Consider the following 15,891-nt stretch of genomic DNA (forward strand, 5'->3'; position numbering starts at 1 on the left):
CTCATTTCTTATATTCATTCTTTTGATCACGTGGAAAGTAATAAATTATTGCAGAAATATCGCAATTTTGATTATATATCTGACCAAAGATCAATCTTGAAGAAAAATCACATAATCGAATCAAGAAATTGTTTGAAAAAATGCCGGAATCATTTAAATTCCTACGTATTAGATTATATCAATAAAATGGAACATTTCTTAAAAATTTCTCATTTCTTATATTCATTCTTTTGATCACGTGGAAAGTAATAAATTATTGCAGAAGTATCACGCAATTTTGATTATATATCTGACCAAAGATCAATCTTGAAGAAAAATCATATAATCGAATCAAGAAATTGTTTGAAAAAATGTCGGAATCATTTAAATCCTTACGTATTAGATTATATCAATAAAATGGAGCATTTCTTAAAAATTTCTCATTTCTTATATTCATTCTTTTGATCACGTGGAAAGTAATAAATTATTGCAGAAATATCGCAATTTTGATTATATATCTGACCAAAGATCAATCTTGAAGAAAAATCATATAATCGAATCAAGAAATTGTTTGAAAAAATGTCGGAATCATTTAAATCCTTACGTATTAGATTATATCAATAAAATGGAGCATTTCTTAAAAATTTCTCATTTCTTATATTCATTCTTTTGATCACGTGGAAAGTAATAAATTATTGCAGAAATATCACGCAATTTTGATTATATATCTGACCAAAGATCAATCTTGAAGAAAAATCATATAATCGAATCAAGAAATTGTTTGAAAAAATGTCGGAATCATTTAAATCCCTACGTATTAGATTATATCAATAAAATGGAACATTTCTTAAAAATTTCTCATTTCTTATATTCATTCTTTTGATCACGTGGAAAGTAATAAATTATTGCAGAAATATCACGCAATTTTGATTATATATCTGACCAAAGATCAATCTTGAAGAAAAATCATATAATCGAATCAAGAAATTGTTTGAAAAAATGTCGGAATCATTTAAATCCTTACGTATTAGATTATATCAATAAAATGGAGCATTTCTTAAAAATTTCTCATTTCTTATATTCATTCTTTTGATCACGTGGAAAGTAATAAATTATTGCAGAAATATCGCAATTTTGATTATATATCTGACCAAAGATCAATCTTGAAGAAAAATCATATAATCGAATCAAGAAATTGTTTGAAAAAATGTCGGAATCATTTAAATCCTTACGTATTAGATTATATCAATAAAATGGAGCATTTCTTAAAAATTTCTCATTTCTTATATTCATTCTTTTGATCACGTGGAAAGTAATAAATTATTGCAGAAATATCACGCAATTTTGATTATATATCTGACCAAAGATCAATCTTGAAGAAAAATCATATAATCGAATCAAGAAATTGTTTGAAAAAATGTCGGAATCATTTAAATCCCTACGTATTAGATTATATCAATAAAATGGAACATTTCTTAAAAATTTCTCATTTCTTATATTCATTCTTTTGATCACGTGGAAAGTAATAAATTATTGCAGAAATATCACGCAATTTTGATTATATATCTGACTAAAGATCAATCTTGAAGAAAAATCATATAATCGAATCAAGAAATTGTTTGAAAAAATATCGGAATCATTTAAACCTCTACGCATTAGATTATATTAATAAAATGGAGCAATCGTTTATACACTTATATATATTTATATTAAATATATTTATATATATTTATATATATTTATATTTATATTAAAACACAGAATTAATAATATTAAAACTAATCTTACAATTAAATCATTTCTCTTGTTTTTGTATAAATAAATGATTGTAAAAAATGTGAAGAAATGATATGTAAAATATATGCAATATGAAATGTATCAATTATACACAATTTTATACGTGCTTATATAAATGATAGTATCGATATTTGTATTCATTGTAATAATGTTTACAAGTAAATTTTATAAAATTCAAAATAATTTGTAGTAAATATAAAAGATTACTCGCATAAGTTCAATAAGCTTCTACTTTATCCTTTTATATTGCAACAGAATTTTTACCAAAAAAGTTTGGCTCATTTTTATTGTATTATTTAATAATTAATATCGATTATTTTTAACTTTTTTTGTTGCTGATGATCACTGATAATTAATATTAATGCAGTTATAAAATATACGAACATTTTAAATAATAGTTCTGATTTGATTGATAAATCTGATTTGTGTAATATTAATTATCCTTTGCGTAAAATTTATTCTAAAAATATTTATTATACAAGACAGATTATGGGACAGATTTAATGATGTTGAATATAAACGAATACTGCGCTAGTCAACGTGCAATGTAACATGACAAAATATTTCTGTTTTATGTAAATTTGTTTATTTTTCTAATTATCAATGAAATAAAAAAATAAAGGATGAGGATTTTATATAATATAATATTTTAATAGTAAATATATAAAATTATCGATATTGTTTTTTTAGTTATTATTGTATGAATTTATCAAGGTATTGATAATATAGCGTACTAATATATCGACTTGAAAAATAAAGTGAAAGTTGAAATAAAGAAAAATGAAGTTGAAATAAAGATTAAAGAAAAAAGTTTATTTCATTTTTTCGAAATTTTCAATATTTTATATGTAAATTTCAACCAAAATTTCACCAAAAAATAAATTTAGATAAATTTTTTTTTAAATACTCTATCATATCTTGATAACATTAACGCGCAGATGCTTTATCAACATACATTGTAGAAATCGTTTAGTCGGTCTATCACATGGCGCTCTCTGTAGGTTATAGAAAGAATGTACAATAATGCGGAACAATTTACAATTAAAAAATTAAAAAAGAAGGAAGAGAAAAAAAACAGATATATTTATATACGTATATTCTTATAAGAAAATACAAATGCAAGTATATAATAATTATATAATTAGAAAATAGAACTCTTAAATGTGATTTTAAATTTATAATCAAATATATAAGATTTGTCTCGTTTATAAATTCTATATCCCACACGGAACATGACATCCATTGGAAGTCCATATAACCTCCATACCTCCATGTGACCTCTATCTCCACGGTGGATGTTCAATGGATCTCTAATAGAAATCCATATTATCTCCACGGTAGATGTCGTTTGTAAATTCACCATGGATGTCCATTAGACATCGGTTATGGATGTATGATAGATGTGTACACATTTCTCTTAACATAAATAATTAATTATTTTTCCTAGTATCGGCAAATATTATTTTTTGTTACTTTATCTTATATCTCACTAATAATTATAGTCAGTGGAAGTAAAATTTCACTGTAAAATCAGTAATCGCGCTAGTTCGTTCGTTTACCGCTATGGTGCGCTATTTTTCTCGTACTTAAGTTTTAGTCATGAGAATTATATAAAGCTTGCAAAAGGCGACAGATAAAATTAAAAGTATTACTTCGATCTAATTTCTGATACAGTTTCAATAGAGGAACTTCAGATATTAAATCGATTTTATAAGTCGGACAAGTAAATGTCCGGCCAATAAACGAAAATGATCCGTTCATTATCTATTTGTTACTCCATATAACGTACATATGACATCCATGAAAGCTCGACAAAACATCTATAATTACTCCATATAACGTATATCTGACATCCATAAGAGCTCCACAAAATATCTATAATTACTCCATATAACGTACATATGACATCCATGAACGCTTCATTCAATATCTATAATTACTCCATATAACGTATATATGACATCTATGAATATGTCTAATGGATGTCGAATGGAGGTATGAAATGCGGAACTGTGGATGTCTAGTAGATGTTTACGGGACGTTTCATGAACATCTAATGGAGGTTTCGAATCTCCATGGTAGACGTCTAGTGGACATCCATTAGAGGTTTTTGTTCCGTGTGGGATATTTCATTCACGTACTACGTTCCCATTATTTAATAAATGTAATTTTAATATTTTTTCAAGTCTTTTCAATTTTTACCTTTAAGGAATTGATAAACCACGCTAAAATCCTTATTCGAAAATCCGTGAGCAATAATTGTTGTATAAATCTGATGTGCTAGAGAACCGAGAGGAATCGGAGCTAGCGTCCTGATTGCAGCGGATTGAGCTAATCCTAAATCTTTGGCCATCAACGTTGTGCCAAAACCACCCTATATATGTTAACTTATATTATTTTCTTTATATTTATTTAACTTGGCTTGACATATAAATAAAATTTATTATCAATGATACTATAATTTATAATAAGAAAAATAAGAAATATAAGCAATTATATTTTCTACAATAAAATTACTCATTTCAAAAAATAAATTATAAGTATTATTAATTTTATAATAAAAAATTTGGCGAAATTGTTCGAATTTTTTGTATAGATTTCATTTGTGTGAATGCGTATACTATAAACAAAATGAATCACGAAAAAATTTTTAATTGATTACCTCATAATTTTTCGAACTTGGAACATTAGGTAATATTCCTGGAACTGGATTGTAAAGATCGGAAGACCAGCATTTTCCTGAGCTAGAATTTACGATGTTCGCTAACACTTTGGCGTCCAAGCCCAGCCTAAAACATAAAGAAACGCAATCTAATATTAGAGAATTAATAAATAAAATAAACAAATATAAGCATTCTAATTGTTGCTCACTTTTGTCCAAGATTAAACGCCTCTGCAGTGCCGATCATACTAATAGCTAATAGCATGTTATTACACAATTTAGCGGCTTGACCCATGCCTATGTCGCCACAATAAACAATTCTAGATCCCATAGCTTCGAGTATAGATTTCGCATAATCAAAATCTATATTCGAGCCGCCAACCATAAAAGTCAAAGTACCGTCCTTGGCCGCATTTATACCTGTACGACATTGATATAACTTAATATTAATTAAATTGTTTCCCTTTTCATATCTCAGACTTATTTCAATTTTGTTTATATTTATTTATCATTTAAATTTACTGGCGCAATAAGATCTATTTTACAATTTTTTGCAAAGATTAGTAAATTATATAAAGAAATAAATAATAATAGATTAATATATTTTAACAAAATAATTAGCATATTCGTATAATAAAATATTCATATCTCCTACTTTGAAAAAATCAGCAATATTAAAAAATTTAAAAATTTAAAAATTTTACTTAGGCAATGAATCATTCAAACTATAATTTAATTTTTAACCAATTAAAAAATTATCATTAATATTTACATCATAAATAGTATGTATGTGTATATATGTGTATTATATATTTATATATTTATATATTTATATATTATGCTATTTGTTGAATGTTGAATTTAATTTTTATTTTTTTATATTAAAACATTTATTTTATCTCTCTATTGCAATAATTCAACAACTTATATTATCATTTTTATATGCTATGCTTATGTTCTTTTTCTATTAATTAATCTATGACGAACCTCCCGACACGGGACTATCGATAAATCTCAGATTATGTTTCTTAGCTTGCGAAGCGATCGATTGAGATACCGATGGATCCACAGTGCTGCTATCGATCAGTAAAACGTTCTTCTTTGCTACACTAAAAAATAATGATAAAAAAACTAATCACAAGTTAATACAAAAGTTAAAATATATACAATAATACATATTATTTAACAAAAGAGTTTGATGTCAAAAATATTTTTGGGCTTTAGGCAAATTAATTTTATACCTGAGTACGCCGTTTTCACCGGTGTAAACATCGAGGACATGTTGATTTGAAGGTAACATCGAAATGACAACTTCAACTTCCCTCGACATTTCAGCCACGTTCGATGCGCTATTTGCACCGGCTTCCACTAAATTTGATACTGCCGATTTATTCAAATCATATACGGTGAGTTTGTAATCCTATTAAAATACGAGAATTAATTACAAAAATTTTTTTTAATGAAAAAGGGATAATTCAACGAATTTAATTTCATTATTACTTACCTTCTTCAATAGATTTTTTGCCATATGACCGCCCATGTTGCCTAATCCAACGAATCCAATTTTTGAATAGCGTTTTATTTCTAAATCGGCATTAGAAAACACATTAATACTGAGTCCACTAATCATTACAAGTAAATTTTTATATTCGATGTATAAATATTCAAATCTTTGCAATTTAATAGTTTTTTTTTTTAATAGTTTAAATCTTTAACGCTGGAAAGACTGAAAAGGCTATTTAAAACAATATTTATATATGAATATTTTAGATATGAATCGTAAAAAAAGAGATATAATAAAATCAACAAAAAATGACTTGGCCTTTGCTCACAATTCCCAAATTTTTTTCGTTCTCAAGTTTTTATGTAGATTTATTGTCTTGAATTGTACACCGAGTGATGCAAAATAATCGGTTCTGATGCTAAATATATTTCTAAAAAGTCTCTAAATATGTATTTAAATCCCCATCTGATGCAATAGCCTTAAAGGTATTTCAAAAAGCCGGTTTTCAGATAAAATCAACATATTTAAAGTGAATGCATATTTAAAATATTGAAGAATATTTTTTAGAATATTTAAATGACCTTTTTAAATGATTATTACCTGCTGTCGTCATGAGACTGAAAAATGATCTTGTCAATGTAAACACTCTGTTACAGACATTCATTTTAAATACTTGTTACCAAAGTGAAAGTTGCAAATTGAAAAAAAAATGCTAATTCAGTCAATTTAAATATCATTTAAATATATATAATCTATTAATAATCTGTTACTCGCAATACACGTTCATTATTATACATACTTTGTGCAAGAAAAGTGTCAAAAATGTTTTTAGAATTTAACGTAAACAAGATTGAAAAAAAGATCGCATCATTGCACACTATGCACACTACGAGGACTGATAAAATACACAAAAAGCAGCAATAGCAGCGACATCTCATCAGTATGTAGATGATGTAGCATAAAAACACATTACGTAGCTCGATAAGACATGATAACGAATGGAGCGGGCGATTCGAATAAATTTCATGGTTTATGAAAACGCTGTTAAGAAACTGATCGGCTGTCTCGAGTCTTATTAAAGACATTAATATATTTTTGGCATAAAAACATTCAAAAATTCCAAATTACATATCAAAATGAAAATCATAAAATAAAGTGAAATAATATTAAAAAAATTGATTTTAAATTGAAGTTAAATTAAAAACACATACGATAATTGTTAATATTATTATTTCATATATGCGATAGTTATTAACGGGCAAATATGAATATCAAGACGTAATATCGTCGTTATTATTTCCACTTTTCATATCCATTGAGTCATTACTTGGATATATACATTAAGTAATAATAATAAACATAACTTCGCGTGTCATTTCTTATCGTTCTAACCGATCATTTTATGACCCCCATTGGGCTGGTGTTAATATACATATATTATCCTATAATTCTTTTCTCTCTTCTCACGACCTATAAAAATAAAATAACATCGAGTGCATTTAAAAAAAAACATTCTATAAAAGTAAAAATGTGTCAATTCTTAAAAAACAAAGTTATATGACTCTTCAAAAAATTACCTTATATAAATCTTGAATTTTCTTTGTCATTTAACTGTGATTAAATTTACATATCATTTTGAAATATCAAAGATTTACATTTGTGTGTGTTGATTATTCAATTGAATATTATTAGAATTAGTTTTACTTATGTGTATGTGAGTGTATAAAATATCAAACGCAAATATTTAATCAATAATAACAATAAAATTCGAGATTTAATAAGCAAATAAATGTATTATCGTACATATTTATAATTTAAAACGGTATATTTAAAAAGGAATATATTGTGCAATTTCATTGCATATGATTTTTATCGCTATAAAATGTTGAGCATAATTTGAAATATTTCTACATATGGATCGGTAGCACCAAGGTCGCTTTATGATAACAGGTTATTAGATCACCTCGCCCGAGATAACAATGATTAATTCATATTCCGTTATTGATGTCGCAAAGTATGTCATTACTAATGTTTATGAGCTGCCAATTAAGCGACGTAGCCATAATTGCGCTTATGTTTCTTACTCGCCCGGCGCGGTTAACGTAATTACATTTATGTCAAATACATTTATAACGACATGTTTATTCAAGTTTGCTATCGAAATAGTCTGTTATTAAACTGCATTTTTGTAGTAATTTAGTGTACATGAGGCTACGTAGACTGCAAGTAGAAGCCTGCTCTAGCAAATTTGTTGCTCACTCTCAATATATACACGGAGTTTTGGAGAGTAATCTGCCAAATCTCTTATTCTTATGTTGGACCTATTCGTGTTACATAATTGTTAAGTGCAACGAACTGGAAAAAAACAAGTTTTTGTTATCGCCGCAAATTTGACAAATGTGAAAGAAGCTTGTTTAAATAATTGATATCAATTTATTTAACAATAATTAGTATAATTAATAACTATACTAATATCGATATATCATAAGCATTCTTTCACAAGCCCTATTTCTAAGATTTATGCATATAAAAGAATTTTATGTGATGTGTCATTAATAGTGCACGTTTTCGTAATTTTTATATATTTATATATATATATATATATATATATATATATATATACATATGTACTTATTTATTTATGTATATATTTCATAATAAGTAAATGTGAACAGATAAGATGTGAATATGAAGACGAAAGCCACACGCAACATATACGTCTATTATTTATCATAATAATGAAAAAAAGTGTTTTATATATACGTATATATGTTTAACTCTGGGATATTATTCGTTTATACGTTTATTATTTAACTCATATTATCACAAATAAAATTACCGTTAGAAATTTTATTATTAAATTAATAATATATATTGGTAATAATTATCATCATGAAAGTAAATTCAATGTTTGGTATTTTGTCATTAATCATTATCTCAGTGTTAGCTGGCAAAGAAAGTATCATGAAAATTTCTCAAGTAAAATCCTGGATATCAACGAAAAATTTTACGACAATGATTAAAAAATCATTTCCTTACTCCATATGTTGTAATATCTTTATAAGTGGTTGGTCTCTCTCTCTATAGAAAGATTATATATATTATTTCAAAGAAATAATAAATAAATTGTAAAACGACTTTTCTTTTAGAATCGATTCACGATGTAGAAGTGTTATTCCGACAATTTATAAATATTTATCCATACGAATATCTGCTACGTCAGAGAATATACGAATGTCAATGTTACTTTTTGCTTGGATCAACGGATGATGAAATAGAGAAAGATATGCAAAAGTAAAGGAAAATGATAAATTATAAATTTAAGATTTAATTATCTTTTAAACAATGTTAATAATACACAATGATAATAATAATATAGAGAATAATATAATTAAATCATTATTAAAAGATATATATTTAATCAAATTTATTCTATTATTTTCTAAGATTAATAGAAATACATATATTTTTTAATAGTATACCTTCAGCCATTGCAACGACAGAAATACTCATTATTGTCGATAACGAACTGAAAAATAATTCAAAACTTTTCAATGTTTCTTTATATGGAAATTCTAATGCAAATATCGTGTCAAGATCTGGGATTTGGACTTTGTCAGAAAATTACTTGGAACCGAGATTTTTTTTAAATGTAAACAGGTTAGTTTTTATAATATATTTTATAATCTATAATATATTTTTTTTATTAATTAACATCTTTACATATACATTAACATTCTTAATGCATGTCTTCATGCAACAAATTTTTCTACATATCAAAAATATTTAAAAATATGTGTATCATATTTTTCATATTTATAAATATGCTATTTAATTGTAAATTTTCAATGGTGTAGTTATGAGGATCTGATGTCCGAATTTAACATAATTAATTTAAGAGGTAGAGAACTACAAGTATGTACATTTTATCAGCCACCTGTTTCCTATCTCAACAAAACGACTAAGAAAATAATTAAGGGTAACGAAGAAGAAGTATTTCTAGCAGATGGTAAACCAATTTTTTTTTCAACTTAACATTAATTTTACAAAAGAGAAAATAAAATTGATTAATATTATGACAATCTTAGATTTCAATTAAGTGCTATTTATATATGTAGAAAGTTAAGAGGAATTAATACAATTAATTGAAGTTAATGAAATAATTAATGAGAATTATGAATTATTAAAAAACTACAAAGAGGGATCGATAAGACAATAACATAGTCTCTATTACATATTACATAATCTTTATCACAGATACAGAAAAGGATGGGATAGAAGTGAAAATATTTCTGCTTATAGCAGAAAAGTTAAATTTTACTTGGACATTAAGAAAACCACCAGGAGATTACAGGTAATTCTGCGAATAATTAATTTTTTTATGTGTATGTGTGTGTGTATTTAATATATATATAATTAATCTTCAAAATATCATCAAATTTTTAGATATGGTCGACGCGTAAATAGTACATATTGGAATGGTGGTGTCATTCAACTTTTAAGAGAGAAAAAGGTACAATTGTTAATTCACAAGCAATCCAAAACATAATACAAGTATAAATTTTAAGACGTTATTAATAATTAGATGAAAACTATGTGCTGTCAAATCGTTTCAAACTTTAGTTTCACAATTAACACTTTATAAAAATCTATAATTAAATTATTGCTATTTGAAAAATTTGTCAAATTTATTATAAACATATTTTATTTTTTAAACATCGAAAATTCGGTTAATATATATAATAAGTAAATAATAATAAAATAAATAAATTTTATGCGATTTTTGTCTCGTGTACCAAGATTGATTTAGCGTTCGGGAGCATCTGGTTAACGTCAAACCACAGTGATTTTGTGAACATGACGGAACCATGGTATCAGATGTACATGCATTTTTTGGTACCGCGACCACAACCAATCACCAATTTCTGGGCACTGACAAGACCTTTTCCGGTAGAATGTTGGCTACTTCTGATATTGATGCTGATCGTTATGAGCATATATATGTGTGTACGTTCTAGAATCGATTCAAAATTTCCAAGACGTAAGTTAAAAATATTCGTATGCACCTGACAATCGAAAATGAAAAAATAGTTTAATTTGCTTTCTTTTACATTCTACATATGTAGACTTTGATGTCCTAAATATTTTATAAATTTTATTACTTGGATAATATGATACTGAAAATAAAATATATGAAATGAAAAGAAAGACGAAAAATCATATCATATAAAATGTCAAATACATAATATATATTCTCTTAGGTTTTAGGAGTTTTTTTTTCACAATTATGGAATTAATGGGCCGTTTATTAGGTACGTGGGTGCCCAAAAACACCATCAATGCTAGATTCGAATTGCATTTATGGCAAACTGCAGGAGTTATATTAGTGACCGCTTATTGTAGCAGTCTTGCAGCGAGACTCACGGGTTCGGAATACGAAAACAGGTAGCAACAATTTCTATACCATTTTTCAATTATGAAGATAGTGTAATTAGATTATTATTAATATTATTAGAATATTTATTTATGATCTATAATTGTTATAATATAATTATGCTTACCAATAAACATAAGATCAAGTAGCATTATTAATATTTGGAAAAGAATATCTACAGTTTTGTAAACTATATACATATACATATATATATATATATATATATATATATATATATATATATATATATAGACAAATAAGTTTCATTTTTATAAATTATTTTTAAATATATTTTATTTTTAAATAAATATACAGTTTGATAAAAAAATATAAATTAAAATGAACTACCTTCATAATTTAAATAAACAATTACCTTAAACATCTATCATAGTGTATGTGATATTATATTTCTTAATTAAAAAAATCGTATTATTAATTGTTATATCTTCTTGATTTCTAATACACATTACTATTCATTACTATTCATTTATGTTTAATTATGAGAAAAAAATATAGAAATTGTACTATTACTATTAATCATACTAATACTATTTATAGAATTGACACGGTATATCAATTTCTCGAGGCAAATTTAACGTGGGGTCGAACAGGACCAGAACCAAATTACTACGATTACTTCGATATGAATGTATGTAGAATTTACGTTTGTATAAGCAAGTATCATTTTTTATTGCGAATGCGATAAAAAAAAATACACACACACACACACACACACACATACATATATATATACATATATATAATGTTTTTAGGATTCTTACTCGAGTCAGTTACCAACAAGATATATACCCATAAAAGATGATGAAATGACGCACACAGTCATTCAGAAAGGAAATTATGCGATTTTCGGGAAAATTATAGGTACGCTCTTCTTTCCTGAGGATAGCATTTCCAACGAAGATCTCAAAGTAAGATCAAAATAAAAGAATGCATTTATTTATGATAATTAATATTATGATAATATTAATATTATGATAATTAATATTGAGATAAAAGAAACTAAAACAAATTAAATCATATTTATAAGGGCTACAGAATTATGAAGCAAATGATAAGCAAATATTATGCATCCTTTGCGGTCCAACCGTGGTTGTTACAACCTATTGATATGGTAATATCACAATCTTATTCATAAACAAAATTAATAATTACTATAATGTATTATAAAGATCATGAACCTTCTATGAATCTCATATATACACAATTGTCATTATAAAATATCATAAAAATACAATGCTTAAAAATACTCTTGCAATTTTCCTTAAAACAAAATTAAAATTAAATTAAATTTATGAAAAAAATTCAAGAGATTATTTGATCGGAACTCAAAATTCTTAATTAAATAAATTAAGATAATCTGCTATAGAGATAAATAGAGATACAATTATTTTAAATCATCTTTCCTACTGTAATAAAATGTGTAATAATTCTACCGTGATAAAATTTAAAATTTAATCAAAATTTTCTATTTATCCTATATATAAAAAAATAATATATTACATTTGAATATTTATAAAAATTTATATAGATTATTAAGAAAGAAAGAGAAAGACAAAGAAAGATTATCTTAATATATACAGTATTTTTTAAGTATCCCAAATGTTACTTTTAAACATATATATTAAAATATTTTATTATATATATTCTATAGATTATTTTATGGATGAGACAGTCGGGCCTTACTTATTTTCAACTCGATGATGTTATTCGCCGAAGAGCCAATTTCAATCTCCGCGAAGTTTTCAAGGAATACGATAATCTTGACAAAAGCGCTAGAGTTTTAGGATTGATGCCATTAAGTGCCGGCTTCGCAGCGCTCATTGTAGGTCTCTTAGCATCTACAATAGTATTCTTCTACGAATTAAAGCAAGCTGCTGGTTCACGATCGATTCGCGAAGTTTTTCGAGAAATACAAAAGAAACGGGAGGAATACCAGCTATCGGCAGGTAAAAGAAAATGTCAGAGAGAAATTGAATTAATGAAGCATAGTTCAAGCAATAAAAGTTTTGATTTATCTATAATTAAGTTTGGATATATTGCAAATACTGAATCTATACAAAAATCAAGAGATAAAATTTTTCATTAAAATTTACATCATTACTAAGTAAAACACACGAAATATTCATATATATATATATATATATATATATATATATATATATAATTATATTTATTTAATTATATATTTATGTAATTTATATGATATTGAATTAAAATATACAGGGTGTTGAAAAAAAAGGGTCACATATTTTGATAGCAGGTAGTATTGATCAAAACAAGAAGAAAAGGTCTAATTAACATGGGTCCTAAGACTAATATCTTCAAAGATACAAGCTATTTTGTTATTTGAGCTCTTTGTCATTTTCTTATTAGTCGTGTCATCTTTAGAATGTAATGAACAAAGGAGTAGGGGAGAGTGGGGTACAATGGGGATATCTTTTTTCTAGGTGCCTTAAAAAATAAAAATTTTTTGTTTTTTGTAAAAAAAGAGTTTTTATTTTGTTATCACACATTCAGTTTCTTTACTTCAGTTTTTTTATGGAAGATAAATGATTACATTTCATATTAAAATAAAAATTGTTTCTTTATCTCTCTTTGTTTATTTTTTATTTTTTAAGGCACCTAGAAAAAAGATATCCCCATTGTACTCCACTCTCCCCTACTCCTTTGTTCATTACATTCTAAAGATGACACGACTAATAAGAAAATGACAAAGAGCTCAAATAACAAAATAGCTTGTATCTTTGAAGATATTAGTCTTAGGACCCATGTTAATTAGACCTTTTCTTCTTGTTTTGATCAATACTACCTGCTATCAAAATATGTGACCCTTTTTTTTCAACACCCTGTATATACACACACACACACACACACACACACACATTAACATGAAAGAAAAAAGAAAACAATTAAAAGTAATATGTTAATTATGTATTATATATATATATAATTATAATATATTTTAAGATAAGCAAGTAATAAAAGAAAATTTTTGTATGTATATAGATTAAATGTAATTGACATAAAATGTCTAAATTTAATCGCAAATACTATTTACATATGATATTTTAATAATATTACATTAAAATGCAAAATTCGAAATGATAATGACATAAATATGAAAAAGTTCCATGATAACGTCATGTCTTTGTAATAATGTGTGTGTGTAATCAGTTTTCTTATAAAAGTGCACATAAAGTTAAAGGCATTCAATTTTTTATTTTCTAATAACGATATTTTTTTTAAATATCAGTGAGCAAAAAATAAATTATTGTCATTAGTTAGGAATAGAAATAAATCTTATTAATGTAAATTGTGAGAAAACTTTAGTTCTGTAATGTATATAGAATAAATTCAGATAATATGTACATATATATATATATATATATATATATATATATATATATAATATATACATATAGTAAAAATTAATAAATATAAGACTCGAAATATAAAATTAAACAAAACAGTTATAATGGCAATACGAGTCGAGTGTCGATGTTATAACACATTTATTTATAATACAATCAAATAAATATTGATATTAAAGCATACAAAGAGAGGATAGCGAACGTTTCGACCCTATTTTTGGGTCATCTTCAGCGCGAAAGTATATAATAAAAGATAATATAATGAAAAAATATAATAACAAAGTGTTTTATATCGGAGTCTGTTACAAAGGGTGCTGTCTAAAGCGATAATAAATGTCTCGGTAAAATCTCTTTGGATCGATTGGAGTCGATCTTTGTCTTCGGAGATGTTAAGTTGTCTCTATTCATCTCCTCGGCGCGTCATTATCTTCGATGCCTGGAAGTAAGTCTTATTTCCGTAGTTTTAACTTCTTATCTTTTTAACCTTTTAATTTTTATTTCTTGACTATATGTTCAGTTTATTTAGATCATTTTTAATAAATTGACATTAAAATAATTTCAATCTCGTAATTTTCATGTTTAATTCTTAGTACTTTTTTCTTTCTATGTTCATATTAGTCATATTATTTATTTAACTTATTTATAACTTATTTATTTTATTTCTTTGACTTTATGTTCAGTTTATATTTAGATCATTTTTAATAAATTAACATTTCAATCTCGTAATTTCATGTTTAATTTAGTACTTTTTCTTTCTTTGTTCATATTAATTACATTATTTATTTAACTTATTTTACTTTTGTCCTTTGTTTTTACGTAGGCATCGTCAAGATAATGAGATACCGAGACATTTATTATCGCTTTAGACAGCACCCTTTGTAACAGACTCCGATATAAAACACTTTGTTATTATATTTTTTCATTATATTATCTTTTATTATATACTTTCGCGCTGAAGATGACCCAAAAATAGGGTCGAAACGTTCGCTATCCTCTCTTTGTATGCTTTAATATCAATATTTATTTGATTGTATTATAAATAAATGTGTTATAACATCGACACTCGACTCGTATTGCCATTATAACTGTTTTGTTTAATCATATAGTAAAATATATTTTATAA

At 25.6% G+C, this 15,891-nt stretch overlaps 2 protein-coding genes and 1 long non-coding RNA gene across 3 annotated transcripts; 2 read left to right on the forward strand and 1 right to left on the reverse strand.

The window, feature by feature from the left end:
• Window positions 1-2,855: 2,855 nt before the first annotated feature.
• Window positions 2,856-6,832, reverse strand: LOC145961427 (3-hydroxyisobutyrate dehydrogenase, mitochondrial). The gene is made up of 7 exons (XM_083081587.1): window positions 6,543-6,832; window positions 5,943-6,022; window positions 5,680-5,858; window positions 5,426-5,547; window positions 4,648-4,858; window positions 4,439-4,565; window positions 2,856-4,150 (listed from the first exon to the last, which is right to left on the reverse strand). Exons 1-7 carry the CDS (start codon window positions 6,604-6,606, stop codon window positions 3,968-3,970), a joined length of 966 nt encoding a protein of 321 aa, XP_082937713.1. The 5' UTR covers window positions 6,607-6,832; the 3' UTR covers window positions 2,856-3,967.
• A 2,002-nt stretch (window positions 6,833-8,834) lies between these two features.
• LOC145961578 (glutamate receptor ionotropic, kainate 3) lies at window positions 8,835-13,502 on the forward strand. Its single transcript, XM_083081917.1, has 12 exons — window positions 8,835-9,009; window positions 9,092-9,236; window positions 9,420-9,602; window positions 9,800-9,951; window positions 10,200-10,296; window positions 10,389-10,455; window positions 10,743-10,983; window positions 11,204-11,387; window positions 11,935-12,025; window positions 12,150-12,305; window positions 12,425-12,508; window positions 13,049-13,502. Exons 1-12 carry the CDS (start codon window positions 8,835-8,837, stop codon window positions 13,481-13,483), a joined length of 2,010 nt encoding a protein of 669 aa, XP_082938043.1. The 3' UTR covers window positions 13,484-13,502.
• A 1,352-nt stretch (window positions 13,503-14,854) lies between these two features.
• Window positions 14,855-15,828, forward strand: LOC145961523 (uncharacterized). The gene is made up of 2 exons (XR_014435648.1): window positions 14,855-15,210; window positions 15,589-15,828. It is a non-coding gene; the product is annotated as an uncharacterized LOC145961523 (long non-coding RNA).
• Window positions 15,829-15,891: the final 63 nt, after the last annotated feature.

This window comes from Camponotus vicinus, unplaced genomic scaffold (assembly GCF_025532165.1).
Source record: "Camponotus vicinus isolate PSW18456_S1 unplaced genomic scaffold, iyCamVici1.0 SCAF_11, whole genome shotgun sequence".
NCBI classification, from domain to species: Eukaryota; Metazoa; Arthropoda; class Insecta; order Hymenoptera; family Formicidae; genus Camponotus; species Camponotus vicinus.

Excerpts from the sequence above, each read along its gene's own strand:
- LOC145961578 (XM_083081917.1), top strand. The coding sequence starts at position 8,835 with ATGAAAGTAAATTCAATGTTTGGTATTTTGTCATTAATCATTATCTCA. Across the intron at positions 9,010-9,091 it reads TTGTAATATCTTTATAAGTG|AATCGATTCACGATGTAGAA; the intron begins GTTGGTCTCTCT and ends CTTTTCTTTTAG. Across the intron at positions 12,306-12,424 it reads TTTCCAACGAAGATCTCAAA|GGCTACAGAATTATGAAGCA; the intron begins GTAAGATCAAAA and ends CATATTTATAAG.
- LOC145961427 (XM_083081587.1), bottom strand. The coding sequence starts at position 6,606 with ATGAATGTCTGTAACAGAGTGTTTACATTGACAAGATCATTTTTCAGT. Across the intron at positions 5,548-5,679 it reads GGTGAAAACGGCGTACTCAG|TGTAGCAAAGAAGAACGTTT; the intron begins GTATAAAATTAA and ends ATTATTTTTTAG. Across the intron at positions 4,859-5,425 it reads CGATAGTCCCGTGTCGGGAG|GTATAAATGCGGCCAAGGAC; the intron begins GTTCGTCATAGA and ends AATGTCGTACAG.